The sequence below is a fragment of the Lissotriton helveticus genome, chromosome 3_1 (genome assembly GCF_964261635.1).
Source record: "Lissotriton helveticus chromosome 3_1, aLisHel1.1, whole genome shotgun sequence".
Classification (NCBI taxonomy): domain Eukaryota; kingdom Metazoa; phylum Chordata; class Amphibia; order Caudata; family Salamandridae; genus Lissotriton; species Lissotriton helveticus.
Window position 1 is genome coordinate 314,762,145 of NC_136061.1, and position 22,791 is coordinate 314,784,935.

A 22,791-nucleotide genomic window follows, 5' to 3' on the forward strand; every position below is an offset into this window, starting at 1 on the left:
ACCACAACAAAACACTCATATGAATACGCATACAACTCATACATACACATTGCATATGCTCAAGTCCATTGTGCCGCTCAAACAATGCACGTGCCCCATCTCATGAACGTTGTGGATGCACTGAAGTACCAACATGGACATGGGTATTGACAAGGTTATGCGTCTTAGAGAAGTGCCAAGATGTCACTTGATAGTGCCTTAACAGTGTCTGTCTCTCCCACACGCAGGGGAACGTGTGGCGCCCCCCCCAACCAGGGGGGAGAAGGATCCCAGTCCCAGGCTCAGCAGGACCCAGACCCCACCGACAGCGACGCCACTCAACGCACTGTGGATGACCCCAACCAACCTGGCTCCTCTGGATCCCAAACCCCTGCACCAACTGTACCAGCTACATCTCAGCCAACCACCAGACCCAGTCCCACCACATCCCAGCAGACAGGTCACAGCCCTGCCCATGATCCACAAGAGAGCCAGTCTGAAAATGAGGGACACCCTTTGTCGGGCACCCCTGAGGTTGCTGACGACCTCCACCCTGGCAGCACTCGGGGGGCCCGTCGATCGGATGTGCCCACAAGCGCAGGCCGTGTTCGTGTGGGTCAGGGTGGTGGGAGTGGCGGAAGGCGGAGGCGAGATTCTGGCCAGTCAGCTGCAGCACCCGGTATGCCTGAACTCGCTAACATCCTGGAGGCATACCGGCGGGACACCAGGGAGGTAAGCCAGCTTGCGGAGGCCCTCAACCAGGTGAAAGAACAGCAGGCAGAGCAAATAGCCAGGCAAGACCTACATTATGGACGGGTGGAGGCAAGTCTGGCTCAGCTCTTGATGGTGCATGTGGAGTAGTGTGGCTCACTGGTTAGAGGCCGCAGGCCTGGGAGCAGAAGTCAGCCCGGGACCAGGGTTCAATTCCCGATGCGGCAGGGTCGTGGACCGTGGTCAGCGGACTTGATAATTCTCGCTTCGGTGCTTACTCTAATCAGGGGTTCCACTCGGCAACTCTGGGCATTAGCTTGCCTAATCTCCACAACGGCCCCACCAATTCCGGGGATGCCTGGCTCCACCTTGGGGACTCCCAGCAAGGGACCATCCCACAGGGAAAGCCAGGACGGGTTCCCCAGAGTTATACAGCGCCGGGACGCCCCGTTGCTGGGGCAGCTGTGCGCTTTACAAGTATACTACATTTACATTTACATTTACATTTACAAATGAGCCAATCGCTACGTCAGATAGCTGCCAACATGCAGCACCCTCCCTGTGTCACAAGGCCAGCAACATCACGGCAAAGTGTGACACCAGCGACAGGGAGGGAGGAGGAGGAGGAACTCTCTGACGTAGCATCCCATGCATTGTCCAGGCCTGCACCTGAGGGTCCCCCAAGGAAGGTGGGTCGTCCACGGCTAAGACGTTGAGGGGCAGTGGGCCATGCACATCTCCCAGGACACTGGACCTGGCATATTGCCCCTGGGTGCAACAGCATCCCCTATGAGACTCTCCCACATGGACTTGCTGGTCACAGTCTGCCCAATGATGCCAAGCACTGTGGCCTGGACTCTGTTGACTGAAACTGTAAGGCATCTCATCTCCAGCAGTGAACTTTGGATTCCACCCCTTTCTGTACAGCACCTATTCGCGTTTCCTGCACAAGATCACCCAATAAATATTCTAAACATCATACGCATTTGGTGAGTTATCTTTGAACCACAGCATAAATTGATATGTGTGTGCAAATGTATAAAATGCAAGGGTATCCAACAAACAGCAGCCAACCACACACTTGGATCAGAATCTGAGTGCGGACACACATCGGTCAGAAATTCCTAACAACTAGATACATGGATGGAAAGACACACCTGTGTGGGATAATAAATGCTGGAGGGGGGTTTGGATCCCAAAACTGCTATCACAGGCAGGCCCAGGAGAGTCACTTTGAGGTGTACAGATCAGTGTCACAAAACTAGTTGTCCAGGTAGGGAGTACCTACAACTGTGTCCTCAGGTATGTGAACTATCATCTGCATGATGCAGTACTGTGGATGTGATGAATGGCGCACAGGACAAGGGTGGCAGGACAGACTGTGGGCAATGGGCTGTAGCACTCTACACAAGCACACCTGAATAGGTGACCTACCCCTATGTAGCTACAAGTACTATAATACTGTAATGGGAGCAACGCATACAGAACAACTACCCACATCTGACAAATACCTACACCAGAACGGGGAAATCACACCACACCCAAGAGACGTGGTCATGGTGTGTGTCCCCTGTGGCTATTTGACTGACTGTGACAGCTATGTTTTTGCTGCTGTGGTGTTGACAAGGTAACACTGTACAATATTGTGCCTATGGAAGGTGTGTGTGTGCTGTACACGGCACATGACCTGGTGGTACGTAGACCAAATGTCATGTGAATCTGCATAGTTGTGCCAGTATGTGTTGCACACACAGGCATTAAAGCTGCAATGGCTGAGTTAGAAGCATTGTGATACCAGGAGGGTGATTGTCTGGTCTTGTCTGTGTGTAGGGTGGCAGGAGCATGCTCTATAAATGGATGGAAGGAGGGTCATCCTGTAGGTCCCTGTGTTCCTGGATAGTGTGCGTTGCATGGTGGCTGTGTATGCAGCAGCAGCAATGAGTGAAGACATGATGGCAGGAGGGGTGTGACAACTTGCAAAACAAGCACATACCACAAGGGCATTGTCAAGCCACAAAGTGACATGTGTATGTGAAGGCAGGAGTGTCTGCCTCACTAAGGGCACTGCAAATAAAATGGCACAGTAATCACCAAAGATCACAGTCACTGGATCAGGGCCTTTACGGACATGTGGGGCACAGGACACACAGCGTCAGCAGGTGTAGACTACAGCTAGTGTGTTCAAAGCTAAACAGCAGCTATAAAGCCATCTACCTCACACACAACATAGTATTCTAGCCTTCCCCAACACCATGCGTGTGGTCACTGTACACGTAAACACATAACAAGCATAAGCTTACTTCATGCCAAATAGTATACATGCACATTAGAAGGACATGTGCGTTGACATCAAGGCGGCATAATATTCTGTAGAAGTCAGACCCATATACTGGCAGGGCTCTCTTGGGGACCCCTCTGCACTCCCGTTAATAGCCTTTAAGGGTCTGCCAGCAAGCTAGTGCTGCTGCCGACCACCCACACGATTCTGCCCTCCTGCTGCTGAGCAGGGGAAGGTAGAACAATAGGTTTCCTCTCACAGGGAGGTGTGACCACCTCCCAGACATGACTTAGTGTATTGGGCTGGGGTGGGGGCACTTTCCAGCACCACCAGACTGCTATGAAAGGCACATTTCATGCTCTCCTTGCATACTACGGAATGAGCCAGTTCAGAAACCCTTGGTTCCTGCTCTGGTACAAAACTGGACAAAGGACAGGGGCGTATCCTTCTCTCCATCCAGCCCCACTACTGGGAGGGACCCCAGAGTCATTCCAACCCTTTCCCTAGGTACTTAAGGGCTCCCCTGTGGTGTGATTTGTCATGGAACAAGACTCACCTCTGAAACAAAGACACTTTTCGACTGTCTGGACACTTGGACTTCGACTGGAACTGGGACCGCATCAAGGAAAACTCCTGCTGCTCCTGGTCTTCCTGTTCTTCAAGTCTTCAAGTCTTATGTGTCTGTGCTTCAGCTAGGTTCTCCAGAGGGTCTGTGGGCATCAAGGACATCCGAAGTAATCACCCTTGGAGTGAAGGAGTCACTTCACTGCAACTGCAGGCACCACAATGATGCTGACTGGTCTGCTGTTCCTGTCGTCCTACGGATTTTCCGAGGCCCAGCAACACTATTAACAATTAATAATCACTAATTTAGCAACACATAAATTGTAACAAAAATGCTTTAAGCGTGTTCCATACAGGAAGGAATCCCTATTCTATGAATCGGGAGCAAAATGGTGTTCGTTTGAACCCATAAAGAATTCTAGTTTGAGAGAGCATAAAGCATAAAGCTTTGGCATATAAAGTAATTCAATAAATCAAAAATCAATCAATCAAAGCAGAAATTCCCAGATAAAGAGGTTTGAGAAACTCAGTAGAGTCTCAAAACAGCGTGAAAGAGGGTCTAGGTGAGAAAGGTTCTGGGAAGTGGCCTGAAAGAGTTCTGAGCCTACTCTAGGAACATGCACTATTATAGACAACACATGCTGAAGCTTTTGCAATATGTCGCTTCTTCATTCTCCCGTCAACTTTCTCATGGGAACAGGATCAATCCTCTTCTTCTCACCGGAATACAATATTCCACAGAGAACAATATTGAATTTGCAACTAAGGGCCTCCTTACAATGTCGGTCGGAAGGCATTCCGATCGACTCCTTATCGGAATCATTTCTGACCGGCTCAGGTTCAAGGAGTCAGACCGACCGATTGTGATGTTTCCAAACACCGTTTGGTCGGTAGCCCATTGACTTCAATGAGAGCTTCTATTCTGACCGACAACACAGGCTCCCATTGAAAAATGGGGTGGTTGCGGAAAAACCTCCACCCTGTAGCAAGCACCCCAAGGGCCCCAACGGAGGCCTACAGGTGACGGCCGTTTAGTATTGTATGGACCGATTCGGAAAGGCTGTCCGAATCAAACATCGTAATATGTTGGTCGGAAATGATGTCCATAGACCTGTTTGATTGGGCTCCGACCAACTCGGAGTCTTCGAATGGTGGTCGGAACCGAGTCAGAAAGACCAAATGGTTTCCTTCCCATCGTAATCAGTCTGTCAGAAATGTTTCTGAGTCGGTCGGAAACAGAGGTTCCGACACGGGTTAGAAAAATCTGAAGCCTGTTCGGAGCCTTTCCGACTGACATCATAATTGGCCCCTAAGTTGTATACCTGCCAGCAGGTAGGTCGCCCCGCCAGCCGCCACACGGTCTTCCTGTGGTGCTGCCCCGCTAGTGCTCTCACTGCTGCCTGAGTATGTCCTTCTGTGCCTGATCACTGTTGTCTCCCTTCGTTTTTCTGTGCCCTTGTGCCCCATCTCCCCCGTTTTTTGCATTCTGTGCCCCTGATCACTGTTGTCTCCCTTCGTTTTTCTGTGCCCTCGTGCCCCATCTCCCCCGTTTTTTTGCATTCTGTGCCCCTGATCACTCTTGTCCCCCTTCGTTTTTCTGTGCCCTTGTGCCCCATCTCCCCCGTTTTTTGCATTCTGCGCCCCTGATCACTGTTGTCTCCCTTCGTTTTTCTGTGCCCTTGTGCCCCATTTCCCCCGTTTTTTTGTATTCTGTGCCCCTGATCACTGTTGTCCCCCTTCGTTTTTCTGTGCCTCTCTGTTTCCCCTCCGTGCCACCTTTTCCCGCCACTGCGTCCCTGCGGCCCCGCCCCCCGCTGTCCCATTCACCACCCCGCTCCCGCCTCCCAGCTGCTCCTCCCTCCCACAGCCCTTCATTTGGAGGCCGCGCAGCCGGGTGTGCCAAAGGCAAGTCCGTCTGCGCCCGTCCGCGCCTCGACCGCGCCCAACGCCAGAACCCCTAACCCCCGCACCCAGAGTACCCGACTGAGATATCACCCCGCCGCACTCAACACCGGACACCCACCCGCCTGCTACCGAGCCACCCCGAAACGAACCCATGGACCCTTCGCCTGCAAAGCCTGCAAATTTACATGCCTTCGAACCTGCCCCCCGCCAACCAAACACACCAGCAAAAGCAACAACAAACACGCCGACGAACTCTGGGACCTCCTCGACGCAACAGCACCGGACGTCGCCTTCCTCACGAAAACCTGGATGAACGCTTCCTCGGCCCCCGACATCGCCATAGCCACCCCGGAGGCGACAAAATCACCCGGAAGGACTGCGTCAACCAAACCGGAGGAGGAATCGCCATCGTCTACAGGTACACCATCAACATCACGACCAGCATCGAAGACACACTCTCCACCGCCGAAACACCTACACTTCCAGATTCACACAGACCCCAAGACCACCATTAGAGGAACGCTCATCTACAGACACCAGGGCCCGCGCACACAATTCAGCGAAACCATCGCCGACTTCATCAGCCCGCACGCCCTAGCCTCACCAGAATACATCCTCCTAGGGGACCTGAACGCCCACCTGGAGAAAAACAACGACAACAGCACCTCCACCATGTATGACAACCTCGCCAAGCTCGGACTCAAACAACTGTTGAACACCCCCACCCACCTCGCCGGCCACACGCTCGACCCCATCTTCACCGCCAGCAACTACGTCTCCTTCAGCCACTCCACCGTACTACAGTGGACCGACCACAGATGCATCACCTTTACCTTCGAAAAGAATACATCGCACCACTGCACACGACAAATCCCCTGAAGATGCTGGAGCAAAATCACCCCAGACCAGCTCCTCTGATCACTAAACCAGAACCCGCCAGTCGACACCACGAACACCAACGAAGCAGCCCACAACCTCGCACAGTGGATCACCTACTGCGCCGACGACCTCGCCCCACTGAAGAACCCCCCAAACAAGACCGTCAACAGGAAAACATCATGGTTCACAGACACCCTCAAAGAATCAAAGAAATCCTGCCAAACCCTCGAAAAAACCTGGCGCCACGAACGGACAACAGAAAACCTGATAGCCCTCAAGAACGCCACTCGCGAACACCACCTGATCCGCACCACCAAAAGGTCATCGTTCAAAGAGCGGCTAGACAACAACACCCACAACAGTAAGGAACTCCTCAGCATCGTCAAAGAGCTCTCCAACCCCAGCACCAGCAACAGCGACATCACTCCATCACAAGACCTCTGCAACTCCCTCGCCACATTCTTCCACCGTAAGATCACAGTTATACACAACAGCTTCGGACCCCAGACTCCGCCTCCAGTCACCGAACCAACGACCCCCAACACCACCCTCAGCACCTGGACCCCCATCAGCACCAAAGACACCACCCACGTCATGAACACCATCCACTCCGGCTCCCCCTCGGACCCATGCCCCCATCATATCTTCAACAAAGCCGACATCATCATCGCACCCCACCTCCGGAACGTCATTAACAACTCCTTCACGTCAGCCACCTTCCCTGAGAGCTGGAAGCACGCAGAAATCAACCCCCTTCTGAAGAAACCCACGGCAGACCCCAAAGACCTCAAAAACTTCCGCCCCATTTCTCTACTTCCCTTCCCGGCTAAAGTCATTGAGAAGACCGTCAATAACCAGCTGACTGCATTCCTCAAGGCAAACAACTCACTCGACCCGTCCCAGTCTAGATTTCAAGCCAACCACAGCACCAAGACCGCCCTCATTGCATCCACCGACGACATCAGGACCATGATGGACAACGGAGAAACAACCGCTCTCATCCTCCTGGACCTCTTGGCAGCCTTTGATACCGTATGCCACCGCACCCTAATAACCCGCCTCTTCAACACTGGGATCCAAGGAAAGGCCCTGGACTGGATCACCTCATTCCTCTCCGGCAGAACCCAGAGAGTCCGCCTCCCACACTTCCGCTCAGCGGCCACGGAGATCATCTGCGGCGTCCTCCAAGGCTCCTCGCTCAGCCCAACCCTCTTCAATATCTACATGACCCCCCTCACCGCCATCGCACGCAAACACAACATCAACATCATCTCCTACGCCGACGACACCCAGCTGATACTCTCTCTCACCAAAGACCCAGCCACCGCCAACAACAACCTCCAGGAAGGAATGAAAGACGTCGTAGAATGGATGAAGCTCAGCCGCCTGAAGCTGAACTCAGACAAGACAGAAGTCCTCATCCTCGGACAATCCCCATCTGCCTGAGACGACTCCTGGTGGCCCACGGCGCTGGGCTCCGCGCCGACACCCTCGGACCACGCTCGCAACCTGGGATTCATCCTGGACTCCTCCCTTTCAATGACCAAGCAAGTCAACGCCGTCTCGTCCTCGTGCTTTAACACCCTGCGCACAGGCGCGTAGCTAGGAGGGTGCAGGGGGGGGGGCAGTCTGCCCCAGGCAGCATCATATTTAGGACGGCGGCCGCACTGGTGGCCCGTTGCGGCGGCGTTAATAATTTATTTTTGGACACTCTCACTGACACTACTGTCAACGACAGTAGTGTCAGTGTCCCCAATTAAATTATAAACGCCGCCGCAACGGGCCACCAGTGCCGTGCCCGCAGCCCCATTTGAAGTGCGCGGGACATTTAAACCAGCCGGAGCACCTAAGACGTCATCACTCATCAGCCCACAGAAGAAGCGCAAGAAGGAAGGAAGCGTGTCCAACGACGATGTCAGGCTAAGCACTCAGCGCCTCCTGGATGGAGGAGGTACAACAGAAAGCGGCGCCCATATTGGTAGCAGGATTATGCCGAGTGCGTTGTTATTGTGTCTTCAGCACCATGGGCAGGTAAGAAAAACTTTAAAATACTAGGAGCAGCCTACGAGGGCTATTTTGTGAAGTAACACACAGGAAAGTTATGACATGTATTCCATTTGGCAAAAAAATAAATGACCCTCGCCTGACAGAGTGACTCTCTCACTCAGGGTCAGTCAGTCAGGCAGATGCATGGCTGCATGGTACGATCAGCATGAGAGGCATGGGCGCTGCGGGAGACTGCACGCGTTTTTGCAGCACAGTTGTGCGCCCGTGACCCAGTACCCCCTGCAGCCAAACTGAAGTTTACAGCAAGTATTTTATGGTCAGTAGCAGCCTGCCACTGACTTTATAGTAGTCATGTTGTCTTGTTCCAATACCTTCATGTCACAGTACAGCAGCAGCACACACCCAGTCTGCAGATCTGAACATTATTTCAGTAAAATCCCAACTTCATGGCTGCTCTGTCTCGTCATCCTTTTGAGGTTTCTGATCATCTGTCATGAGGCAGTGCGCAACTGACTCTCGTGTTATAGTGGATGGCGCAGCAGACCCCGGGTCGATCGGCTGCTGAGCTATTATTGATCTTCATGATATAGCTCTGAGTGTCTTTTCCAAATAGTGTTCAGCCGGCCAGGCTGTGACCTAGACTATCGTGTGCCTGAGACAGCTTCTCCTGAGGCTATGCCCCCCCCAACAGTGCGATCAGGTACAAAGGCCACTAGGTCAGTGGCCTTGAATTTCTGGTGCTTTGCAGCAGTTTAAAGAGTTGCTTGTAGGTCAGATGTGTGTTATTTCTCATATTTGTTTCCTTCGTCTTCCTTCACTGCTTGATTTTGCTCATGAGAAAGTGTCACTCATAGTCGTTGAAATGTCACTCATATTTACACAAAAATTATGAACATGTCACACTTAGCAATCTTAAACCTTGGCAGCTATGTATCAGTGGCAAGCCATTCAATCCGCGTGACCTGTGTTGCCGCGCGGAGATAAACCGCAGATGAGCGAGAGCTGCTGAATTCATTAGCAGACAGTACAAGCGGTAGCGAGACAGCGTGCTTAGGACCTGGATGAAGAGTGGTGAGAGACAGAATGACAAAATAGCGCAAGCACAGCCATTCACCACTACCACGTCGGATGCTTCCATCACTAACAGATTATAGTCACTGAAAGAACAGGCAGAACATGTGGGCCCGCAGTCCAGTTCCCTTCACTTACAGAACAGGTATGTAGCATGGATACCACCCTTATACCTTTCCTGGGAGACCGCCTTGTGCAATCCAGGGTCGAGTATTTCAAGTTTGCTGTATCCGCAGAGCCAGGAGACGATCAATCTTTCCTCACATAAAGAGCATGTGCACTACCAACAATTGAATTAGCAAACAACTGTTTTTTTTATTAATTTTTAAATTACACAAACAGCGCCACAATGTGGTCGATGTCATAGGTACTGTTGTTGGCAATTAAGGGCCGGTGTCGAGCACCGAAAACCAGAGGCTCAAATTAAGCACTGAGTCCACCTCTCTCCTGGGCCTTGAAAGCATGTGTAGTGCTGCAAGGAATAGCGGAAGAGAGGCCCACCAGCCCTGTGCTTCGCAGTTCTGGGCCATGGTTGCAAAACCCAGAGGAGGGGCCCCTTCTCCCCTGAGCCTTTCAGCCTTGCAGCCACAGACGTAGCTGTGAGACCCGTCAGCATTTGGCAGGTTCGGCCTGCAACTGGGGATCCCTTACACTTCCCACTCAAAGACAAAAAGTGATGCTCATTATCCTGCATTTTGGTACCTGGCAGTTTTAACCATTTGAAAAGACAAGCAACTCTCTCTCTCTCTCTCTTTTTCAGACGCTGATGAGCTCTGAAAGAGATCCTTGTCAGTGGCAGAAAGGAAGGCGTTGCAGCACAGGAGGGGTTCGTGCTCCATGCAGGGTCAAGAGCACCTTCCATTATTTTGATAAAAATAGCCTTGAATTAGTAAATTAAACCCATTTTTTCCCTTCAGTTTTTAGATAGAGCAAACTCAAAACAAAGGTATTTGAGTGCTTTACATGAGCACCGATTACATTTCACAAGGACATATTCCTTTTTTTAGGTAGGGAGAGATTAAATGGAATTGCCCGGGATCACAGGATGTTGAACCTGATTTTTCAAATCCAAAGTCAGCAGCTCTGACGTAAAGCTACATCTTCTCCCCTCCTGTCCCCATGCTCCGAACCTGCCCGGTGTGTACGCTCTTATTATACATGAAGCCTGTTTCAAAGTGCTGCCATATTGTCAAATCAGTAGACGAGGAACAGGAAAAAATTATTTTTCCAGGATCAAACAGTTGGTTACATTAGTAGAACCAGGACTGCACTACACTACACCATGGTTACGAGGCCTAAGGGATTGGAAGCTCCAACTCTACATCTCGTAGCCATAGTGTAGGAAGTGCAATAGGACCATGGTCGGTCTAGTGGCGGTATGGATCCAATGCACCCAGATTATGGTTGTATTTTACTGTCCAGTCAATGACCAGAGGGTAGTGGGAAGAAACAATTTACCTTGCTTGCACGATGGCCCATGGCAGCGTTGCTACACAACTGGTCCCACTCTCTTGCGCCTCACAGCATGATCCAGTTCTGCGAGGATCAAGAGAGTCATCCTCTCCCCTGGACCTCATAGCCATGGTCCAGTGCTCTGAGGCCTACCAAAGCAGAGTGGCAAGATGCAGGATTGTTCTTCATTTTAGATGTTTGTCCTGGATCCTACTGCAAGCTCCCGTTGGATGCCAAATTTCTAACTTTTTTTGCCTGCCAAGGGACTGATGTAAGCATGCAAGATAATCAATAGTGGGTGCAAAACAAATAGATTAGCTGGGAATCCTGGAAGCAGCTCCTCCCAGTAGTAAGCAACAACACTGAGTCTGGGACCAACCACTATGCAGAGTTGGACAGCATGACAACTGGGAGGCAGGACGTGTATCACAGGACTAATATAATGTATTTCCATGTGGTATAGAACTTTAAAATAAATACACTTATTTTTATTAGTTTTAATATTTATTTTTTTATTGTTTTACTGATATCCACACCAAGAAAATTGCTTCTTGCAAAGACATTCAAAAAAGGTCAATTGATTGGACTTCCTGTGATGTAATTTCCTGTGATTTGACATGGATGCAAATTAGAAGGGGCCCACACATTATCTTCTGCCCGGGGTCCCAAAACCCTAGAGCCGGATTTCCTCAAACACATTGCAAAGACAGCCAGAGAAGCAGTCAGAAGTGAAACATGTACAACACAATTTGTAGCATTACCATTTTGCTTAATTGACAGAGAAAAAAAGAACTAGACAGCAGTAGTGCAGGCTTTTCACCCAAATACAGTTGCAGAAGCACAAATGTACAGAGAAAAGCCCACTTTTGGGATCTCCACTGCAGAGAAGATTTATAAAATATAAATCTGACATAACCTTCCAGGTGAGTGATATTTATTGTTGCCGTTCCTGGTGCTATTGTGTTGAGCCAACATCTAGAGTATGAAAGGGCTGGAGGCAGCTGTCGTGCTGGAATAGTCTTTTACCATATCCTATTCTTGGTTCCTTTGTGGTGTAATCCCTTTCAGGATAGTAGGTGGCGTTTGTTGTTTGGAGACAGAGGTTCAGTTAGTACTGCAGTCATAGCCTTTTGCCATGTCATATTCTTTGTTTCTTTCAGATGTGACTCCCATCTATTTGGCAGGTGGTGTGTGTGTCCTGTTGTTTTGTCCACAAAAGGCTGATGAGGGCATAGTGTGAAGTCTTCAGTTCCTTGTGTCTTACAGCCACATGCATCAAGCGATTTAGGAATCGCAAACGGTGCGAATCGCAAAATTCGGCCGTTTGCGATCCCTAAATCACTATTTGGGATGCATCAATCAAACATACAAGAAATCGCTATTTTTTGCGATTTCTAAAAATGCGATTGCATTTAAGGAATCGCAATTTGCGATTCCTTAAATGCAATGCATGACATCTTTAAGAAGTGCGAATTCGCAATTAGGAGGAAAAAATTACCATGAGGTTGGACCTCATGGTAATTTGCGAAAAATCAGAAAAAGGCATTTTTGTGCTTTTTTCAAACTGTCATGTTGTGCACACGCATGCCCTTAGGGCATGTGTGTGCACAACATATGTGCATAGATTGATTTCAGGGGTGCAACAGGGTGTCCTTTGGACACCCCTGCACCCTTGAAATCGCAATCTCAATTTGCGATTAGCTAATTGCGAATCGCAAATTGAGATTGTCTTCCCATTCATTCCTATGGGCCTTTTGGCCCATAGGAATCAATGGGAAGGGATTCCTTAATTGCGATTCGCAAATTGTGAATCGCAATTAAGGAATAATAAGGAATCGCTAAAAAAATTGCGAATTATTGATGCATTGCCGTTTGCGATTCCTTAATTGCGATTCCTTAATTTTCGCAATTAAGGAATCGCAAACGGCAACAATGATGCATGTACCTGTATGTGTTTCGTCTCTGGGCAGGAGAATCACAGGGTTTAAATAAGGGAGTGAAACCACAAATCAGTGGTGCAGGACTTTTCACTGAACCCTGGTAGGCAACAGAAATAATGCAGGGTGTAGCCTTGGACCGTGTCATGTATGCGCATGTAACTTGCATGATCGACGTAACTATTAGCGGCGATACTACGTGTCTCTCGGACCACTTTCAAGTGCTCGTCGTCCTTTCTCCCCCCTCCCCTCAGGGGCGGCAATCTGAGGGATAGCCCCGGGCGCCACAAGCTCTAGCTACGCCTCTGCCTGCGCATGCTCCGAAAAATCTTCAAGAGGATCCCCACCGAAACCAGAAAGACCGTCACCCAGGCCCTCGTCACCAGCCGACTGGACTACGGAAACGCCCTATACGCAGGAACCACTGCCAAACTCCAGAAACGACTACAACACATACAGAACGCCTCCGCACGACTCATCCTCGGCATCCCTCGCCACAGCCACATATCCGCCCACCAGAGAAACCTGCACTGGCTCCCCATCAGCAAGAGGATCACGTTCAGGCTACTTACCCACGCACACAAAGCGCTCCACGACATGGGCCCCGAATACCTCAACAAAAGCCTCCCGTCCCACACTCCCACCCGCCAGCTCTGCTCCGCCAGCCTCGCCCTCGCCACCGTCCCACCGATTCGCAGAACCACCACCGGAGGAAGATCGTTGTCCTACCTGGCAGCCAAAACATGGAACTTCCTCCCTGCACACCTACGACTGACCCAGGACCACCTCACCTTCAGGAAACACCTCAAGACCTGGCTCTTCGAGCAGTAGCAGCACCCCCCCCCACAACCCCCTCCCACTCAGCGCCTTGAGACCCACACGGGTGAGTAGCGCGCTCTATAAATGCATTGATTGATTGGTTGATTGATTTCTAAGTTCATGTGGGTCTTTTTCTCATTCTGGTTTATCTTCCCACGTATACTCTACATTTCTAACCTTCTAAATAGCGATCTTTTTCTATTACTAATATATAGAAGCCAAGACAGCTGTATTGATGGAAAGAAAACATTTTAGCACAACAGCCAATCATTCATTTGAAATAATGGTTAAAAAAGTTCATGTTCACGTTTTAAATGCTGCATCCCCATAGGTGCCACCATGAACTCGGGCACGCCGCAAATATGTGGTTGTGCCGGTTCCCGGGACGATTCTCCTGCGGGGCAGGGCTAGGATGGCGAGGATGTGCCCAGCGCCCGCCCCCGCGAGCAGTGATTGGGTTGGTCAGGCACGCCCCGGAAGCGCAACTAGCGCTTCCTGGGCAAAGTGAGCAGAACAGGTCCCGGATCCTGCCAGGACCTGTTGAAACCAGTATTTAGGTGCTAGGCTCCTTTAAAAGGAGCGCGGATCTGCGGCACGGTCTTTTCCTCGCGAATCCGCTTTGGGTCAACTACACGCCTCTGTCCACGCGGCGGAGGTCATCTGGAGTCTTATTTCTTTTCTTTCCTATCTGCAGGTTTATTTTACAAGATGGAGCACTTGGAGAAAGCGATCAGAAGCAACACCTTGGGGTTCTTCTCCCTTTGTCTTCGGTAGACCTGCACTATACCGCAGCTGGGAGCCCCTCGGGTTCGAGTACATACTCACCTGACCCACTTAATTTGGACTTGTGGGAGTGGCTTTGGCTGTGGGAATGCTTGTGGTCGACCAGAGGCTTGGACCATTGGCTGATTTAGAAGGGAGGTAAGGGTTTGGGCATCCTCCCAGACCGGACCCTAGGTAGCTTGGCCCCAGGGGTTGCAATTAGGGCAGAGGGGTCTTTAAGGCAATGCCAGGTGGGAGGATTAAGGTTGGCCTGCAGCAAGATACATTGTAAGCTTCTGTTGGTTGTGCAGGGGGCAGTGTTAAAAGTTGACCACTGCATAGGTCTATGTTTTCCCTGTTTTAGTGCAGTGCTGCTAGGCGTTACTTGTGTGGTAGGCCACAGGCAAAGGTTTTACACTAAGCGCCATTTACTTTGGGCACTCCTGTCTGTGTATTAATTCAGTAATGGCACCCAAGGCTAAGAGGGGTCAGGTTCAAACTCGAATGGATGAGTGGATGGTGACAATGATGCGCACAATGAACGATTTGGGTCAGACCGTGGCAGAGTTACGTAGGAAAGTGGATGGCCAGGCGTTCCGGGGTGGCCCCCAGGGCGTCATTCCTTCCAATACCCCAGGGATCTAAACCAAAACACGGGAGCAGGGGGCTGTACCTGCAGGTTTGCCGATCCCATGGATCCCAGGACCTTCAGCCCTGGCTGGGGGATCCCAGCCAGAGGAGGGGAGTGGACTGGCTCAAAGGGGAGTAACAGTGTATATAACAAGGACCCGCTGAATTAAAAATGAATTCAATTCCTAGGTCAGGGACAAATATGTATGAGAAATAACAACCTAGGCAATTATATCATCTTGTCTATACATTGATAGATGGGGGAGTCAACACATTAACAAATGAGGTTCCGCTTTTTATTGTCACAGTTTTAATTTTAAAAAGACACATTGTAAAATACATACATCATTAAAAAAGACTTGTGTCTATATACAATATAGAACAAATCAGATACAGTATTATTAAAACCCAAAATCACAAAAATGAAGAAAACAAAATGTGGCACAACAATAAATTCAACGCGCGTTTCGGCGAACCAGCGCCTTCTTCAGGAATAGCCACTTATTACCTGGAAAAAAGTGTATAATGAAATACATTTATTAGAAATATAATACATTTGATATGTCACTTAATCACATTAAAATCTATACTACTATTATAAAGAGAGAACTTGCACCTTTTGTCCAGGTAAACTCGGGAACCACAGCGCCAATCCACACACCCAATACATTGTTGGAATCCTCAGGGTGTGTAGATGGAGATAGGCGACATTAAATTAAAAAAAAACGTAAACATTTTGTAAACAAAGTAGTCCCCTAAAACAAGCGCCGGCCGCGACGTAGCTCTGAACGCGACCTGGACGTAATGACGATATGCGGGGAGGAGCGGTGACGTGCGGCGAGGAGTGGCGGTGGAGTCCGGAGTGGGCGGCGGCTCAGGTAAGGCAAAGAGCGGCGAGGAGTGGCGGTGAAGTCCGTTGCGGGCGGCTCAGGTAAGGCAAAGGCAGGCTAGAGGCGGGAGGCGGGCTGGGCAATGTCGGGGCGGGAGGCGGGCTGGGCAATGTCGGGGCTGGAGGCGGGAGGCGGGCTGGGCAATATCGGGGCAGGCGGCGGGGGGGCGGCGGCGAGGCGGGAGGGATGCGGTCTGGGCAATGTCGGTGCAGGCAGAAGTGCACAGAGCCTTAAAATGCTGCCCCCAGCCCCCTTCTGCCCCGGGCAACGCCGGGGCGGGCTGCTAGTTCTCTATAAAATGAGATAGGCAGATTCAAACAAATCAATTGTAACAACATAGCCACAGAACTCATAGTTAAACAACTTAAAGTATATATTCGTTCAATCCCCCGCAGATGGACAAGAAAAACTCATAAACAAATCGAGTCTATAAAATATGGTTTACTTCAGTGCTCATTTTGAACCATAACTATATGCCATTTGTATAGATACAAGGACAACTGGACACTAATACCAGCTAATTACATGGATTTTAACCTATCTGGATTATGGCAAAACATTACATAATACTTACTTAAAGAACACTTTTTTTTTTTTTTTTTTTTTTTTTTTTTTTTTTGTAAGACCTTTATTCACAAAGAGCAATTGACACAGCATGAGCCTACAACCCGGAGGCCGGCCCGCCATTCCACATTGTTTGTTCAAAATATATATGGTAGTCCTGAAAAAAAAACTGTGTGTGTATGTTCAGTGTTTCTTCCACGCATGTTCTACGTAGGTCTCATAGCACGCTGTCAGTCTGAGTCTTACATTTTACATGTTATAAACAGTAAAGGACAACATTCCCCAACTTAAGACCTAACTGTACCCTCATGTACACCCTATACAGTGAGTGAGATCGTGTCTCGGTATCCCTAGTGTAGCCCACAGTCGTCTCCAACTCTCATTCCAGACAGCACCCATTCCAGCACAACCAGTGTATCCGCTAGTCTTCCTCGGTGTCCTGCAAGGAGTTCAGATAGTCTGTCAAGAATCCCCACATGTCCTTGGGTTTCGAGTTGGCTGGTAAGTCCTCCTCATATGTTTGGAGTTTATCTCGACATATGGACATATCATGCAGCCATACTTTCGTGGTTGGTACCCTGCGGCTGTGCCAACATTGCGCCACCTGTCTTTTGGCTAACAACAAGGCGACAGCACAAAATTTCCTTTTCAGCGCCCTGAATTGTGGTATAATACCTAGTAGACAAATCTGCGGAGTACACTTCACCTCATCCTCTAACATGATCGTGAGTGCGGCAGTAACCTCCGTCCAGTAATCAGCCACTTTCGCACACTGCCATGCCAGGTGTACAAAATCCGCACCTTCCCCATTACAACGCTTACATCTGTCTTCCTCTTGCAGCCCAAATTTACGCATTTTCACAGGAGTGTAGTAAGCTTGGTGCAAGAACTTGAAATGAATAATCCGCAGATTTCCATTTGGTGTCAGTATCTGCGTTAGTGCGCATGCGCTGCACCATTCTGTGTCTGTCAATGGATTATCCAAAAGCTCATCCCATCTTCCCTTAGCCTTGAGTGTGTGTCCCGCTATTTCGGTTTGTGCAGCAGTGTACAGTCGGGACACCAGGTGAGAGAGGTCTGTTGTAGTGATCAGCATTTGCAAAGGTGTTAGGGTGTCAGGCTCTGCTGGGAATGAAGGGTAGTGTTCACGTAATGCCCTCGTCAGTCTGTAGTATGTGAATCTAAACATGGGAGTCTGGTTTCGGATATAAGCCAAGTCGTTAATGTCCAAAAATTTGCCTTCTCGAAACACATCACCCATTTTGTCGATCCCAACTTTGTGCAGTAGAGACATCCCCACTTTTTCGTTAGTGACCGACAAAGCCTGATGGTTCCGTAGTGGCATGTCCGGAGCATATAATGGGGTTTTGTGAGCCAATTGCCCCAGTTTGTGCCAAGCTTTGATTGTTGTGTCTACAGTGTTGATATCTTTCATGTGAAGCGGCGGTCTTTTGTGCGACAATATCTCAGATAGGGGGACAGGATGAGCATCTCCCTCCTCAATGGCCACGTGAGTGATATAGGGGACCTCATGGAACCAATAAGCTGCGTACTGTGCCTGAGCACAGAGGTAATATAGTAGAAAATCAGGCACCCCGAATCCGCCCTGTGCAATCGGGAGTGTTAGTGTCTGTAGATCAATACGAGCTTGTTTACCTGCCCATATCAGTGTTAGAACCAAGGACTTTATGCGACGGAAGATCTCTTGTGGAGGTGTAATAGGTATGTTATTAAAAAGGTACAATAACTTAGGCAGAATGTTCATTTTTACGATCGCTATGCGATCAGCTATAGATAATGGTAAGTGGATCCAGCGATGGACCCTGTCTTCCAGTTTGGAGAGGGCCACACCATAATTCGCGCGCATTACTTCGTCTGGATCCCTGTGGAACATGACCCCCAGGTAGCGGATCGGGTCTTGTTGCCATTCTAGTGGATAGTCCACTTCAAAAGAATCGGTGGCGTCAGTGAGAGGGATGAGTGAGGACTTGGACCAATTAATAGCTAATCCCGAGTGTCCCCCAAATCGGATATACTCCCGAAGCAGCGGGTTCAGATGTACCCCCGGGTCCCGTACATACAGCAGCATATCGTCTGCGTATAGCGATATATGTAGCGGCCTGGACACAAATTGCAATGCCGATTCCTTGTAATTTTGACGCACTATGCACGCTAGTGGTTCTAACGCCAAAGCGAAGAGTAGAGGTGACAGGGGGCAGCCCTGCCTCGTACCTCGTCCAATATCGAAAGGGGCCGAAACATAGCCATTGATGCGGACCCTCGCACTCGGTTCAGTATACAATAAGGTGATCCACTGGACAAATCGTTTAGGGAAACCCATCCTGTTGAGGACAAGCAGCATATAGCGCCATTCAATGGAATCGAACGCTTTTGCAGCGTCGAGTAGTACAGCCACCGCCCTAACCGAGGGCTTCAGGTAGTGTGCTAGTGCAAACAGGGATCTGGTATTGTGTGAGGTGGATCTAGTGGGAACAAATCCCGCTTGGTCTGGCAGCACCAGTCGAGTCATCAGAGGGGTTAACCTAACGGCTAGTAGTTTCGCGAGAACTTTCGAGTCCACGTTTATGAGGGATAGGGGCCTGTAGGAGTCGCAGTTTTCAGGATCTTTGGAAGGTTTGAGGAGTGCTATTATCATCGCCTCTCGCAGCGTGGGAGGGAGTAATCCATTATCAAAGGAAGTACCATACATAGCCACCAAGTATGGGGCAAGTATATCTACAAATTTTTTATAGAATTCGGATGTGTACCCGTCGGGACCTGGCGCCTTTCCGTTGGGGAGCGAGGCGATCACCTCAGTGACTTCCTCTACTGTGATTGGCCGAGCTAGATATTCCCTGTGGGCATCCGACAGCCAGCCAATTGCCACATCATGTAAATAGGCGTACGTTTCATCTGTTGTAGCTGTGGGTTGAGATTGGTACAGTGCACTGTAGGAGTCCACAAAACATTGCACTATATCTGTGGGTTGCGTACGGAGCATGTCATCCCCGGACTTGACACGGAGTATAGCCGATTGTCCCCGCCCCTCACAAATTTTACGCGCGAGCACTCTTCCTGGCCTACCCCCTTCGCCAAAAGCCCTGGCCGCATGTTTGCGATCTAGGTATTTGAGTTCTGACGCCAGGAAGTCAGCATGTTCGGTGTTTAGTTCGCGCAATTTGGGTAATAGCAATACGTCCTGTGTTTTTTCGTACCGCAGTTCTAAATCCCTCATTTGGCTTTCGCAGCGGCGAATTTGGCCCCTGATGTCTTTAAGTATACCTATGGTAGTGCTGATGCAGACGCCTCTCAAAGTGGCCTTAAAGGCTTCCCATAGGAGACATGGGTCATCAGTAGTTTGTGCATTATCAGCAAAATAGTCTTTGATTGCCGTAGTCACTGCGGTAGCATACATAGGGTCTGTGAGGGCCTGGGAGTTGAAACGCCATTGAAAGGGGGGGGGTGTGTAATGAGGGATATCCAGCTGCAATAGTACCGGGTTGTGGTCTGACAATGTGCGCGGTAGTACCTGCACCTTTCTTGCCCACAGAGCAACGTCCTTAGATCCCAACCAATAGTCTAGTCTGGACCAACTATTGTGTGATGCTGTGATGTGTGTAGCGCCTGGGTCGTTCGTGTGGTGCAGTCTCCAGATATCCGCTAGCGCCAAGTCCTCTAGCATGTGACCCACCATCTGTCTCGACTGTTTGTGCTGTTCTACAGATTGTAAAGAGCGGTCCAGACCGTCCTGTAGTGTCACATTCCAGTCTCCCCCGCATAATATGTGCGTGTTCGCATGTGTCTGTAAGTGGCCCCAAACTTCACGGTAGAATTCCGGTGCATCAATATTCGGTCCGTACACATTAAGGAGTGTTATGTGTTGGCCCCTCAGTGTGCCCGTCACCAGCACATATCTGCCAGTGGGGTCCTGTAGTACGTGCTTCTCCTCAAAGGCGATCCCTTTCTTGAGCAATATTATCACCCCCCTTGAATAAGATGAGTATGAGGCTCTGTAGGATGAACCCGCCCATCTCGACCCCAATGTAGCGTGAGTGTTCGGCGCTAGATGTGACTCTTGCAGGAAAGCTATATCTATATTCCATCTAGTGAGGCTGGCAAATACCTGTCTGATTTTCTGAGGGCGTGAGAGACCCCGCACATTCCAAGTAAGAACGTTCAAACCGTTTCTGCCTGTGTTACTAGAACCTGTGTTCCTCAAATGATACAATACCACTCATACCTGTACTCCCCAAGAACACACCCGGAGCCCGACCCCATTCATCAAAGTTATCGTAAGTTACATTCACCACATCTCTCAGTGTATATCCAAATAATGTGTACATTTGTGATACTATCGGTCTTCTCAAACAGTCAAATACCCCCCCACCCCTCATCCCGCCCACTCCAGCATCCCCAACCTGCCGAAGCCATATCCCTTCAGAGCACATTCCCTTCAACCATTTAAACAACAACTTGGTGCTCATAGCAAAACTCGTGTCGGGTATTACCCTCATGGAGGACCGCCAGAGGCACAACTTTACACCCGGTGTACAGGTGCGGGCGATACTAGTAAGAATCGGGATAGTCGCAATGTGTGTGTCCATTAAACCATTGGCCCTCCGACCCTCCCACATCCCACACTCAGACGCAGGCAGTGGAGCAGTCATTTAGGAGATATAGCCGTTCTTAGCGATGAACAGACACCCATGGATGGGATGTGACCTAGGAACGCTACAGTAATACACCCCCCCCCACATCTCCACTGTCTGGCTACGTATAGTACGGTAATCAGCAACTTACAGAAGCTATGCATTTTCATTTGTCCATGCCCTGCAATGTGAAATGTTTCCCAACGTTCTAAGGTTTACCACCACCTTCGCCGTTCCATTTATCCAGAGGTGAAAGCGCGGCAACAAGGTCTAGCCATGGGTAGCAGTTATTGTTCAATGCAGGGGTGTAGTCCAGTCCTCGACAACCCCGCCCCCCCCCCACCTGGCCGATTCCCAGTGGCAAATGGCAACGCACACACCTCACCTCTGGTGGATTCGTAGCCGGCCGCTTCTCGCAGTTCAGTAGTAGTACACAGCGGCCATCCGATTAGATGTACTCGTCGCCGTATTTTGATGCATTCCTCTCGCCGTATCAATCCGAGTCTCTATTCTGATCGTTTTGGGATGCAGACCTCGCCTCACGCTGTGCTGTCTTAACAAAGTCAAGGGCCGCTTTGGGTGTCGCCAGTACAATCGCCTGTTCCTTCCACACTACTCGAAGGCGGGCAGGGTACAACATAGAATATACAATATTCAACTCTCTCAGCTTAGCCTTCACTGTCGCGTATTCTTTACGTGCTTGCTGAACAGCAACCGTGTGGTCGGGGTAGAACTCCAGAGTGTTGCCTTGGTGGGTGATTCTGCCCTTCTCCCTTGCAAGCCGGAGGATCGTGTCCCTGTCTCGATAATTGAGGATGCGCGCCACAATTGGCCTGGGTGTAGCACCGGGCGGTGGTTTGGGGCCCAGCGACCTGTGGGCTCTTTCCACAATGAAGATCTGCGACAGGGCCTCCGACCCAAAGATATCCTTGCACAACCCCTCTACGTAGTGTTCCATACGACCTGTGTTGGTCGATTCCGGCAGGCCTGCGATTCGCACGTTGTTGCGCCTTGAGCGCGCTTCCAAATCTTCCTCCTTCGCTCTTATCACCTGCAGAATCCGTTCCATTCCAGTGCATTTCGTGGTGGACGTCCGCGCCTCATCCTCTACAGCCGATATCCTAGTTTCGGCCTCATCCAGTCGTTCACCATGTTTTTCTTGTCGAGCCGCCATGCCATCCATCCTGCACGTCAAATTGTCCAATTTGCCATTAATATCCTGAAGATTTGATTGAATGGCCAAAAGTATCTTCTCCATGTTAGTGGTTTGCGGTGATTCTGAAGATCCTCCGGGCTCCGCCAAATCGTCTGCAGGTTTCGACGCTCTCCTGTTGTCGAAGGTCAGTTTCTGCTGCTGCTTATCCGGCTTCCCCATGACAGTGGCCGGTGACTGTACTTTCTTCCGCGCGGGTCCAGACGCCCTCGTGACTCTGACCGTTGTCGCCGTGGTTCCTCGACAGTGAGAGCTCGCAGCAGCAAATGGGGTCAGGCTCGCGTCCGTTCTGGTCACCACCAGTTGATTTTGCGCCAGAATGTGAGGATTGTGTATGTTATGCGGTCAGTGGCAGCCCAGGAGCAGCCCAACGTCGTCCGGATAGCTGCGGCCGCATTCGTTGGGTGCCCTGCATCGCCCCCAGCCCCACAAACTTCCTGCTAGCGTTTAGTGCAGTGGGAATCCACTTCCCAAGATGTGA

The 22,791-nt window shown here is 50.1% G+C and overlaps 1 protein-coding gene across 1 annotated transcript in view; it reads left to right on the forward strand.

The window, feature by feature from the left end:
* LOC144822959 (E3 SUMO-protein ligase KIAA1586-like) overlaps window positions 1–16,533 on the forward strand; it is a 57,789-nt gene extending 41,256 nt beyond the window's left edge. The window contains exon 2 of the mRNA XM_078681040.1: window positions 16,509–16,533. Coding sequence (XP_078537166.1) covers window positions 16,509–16,533 — 25 coding nt within the window. The remainder of the gene's footprint in view (window positions 1–16,508) is intronic.
* Window positions 16,534–22,791: the final 6,258 nt, after the last annotated feature.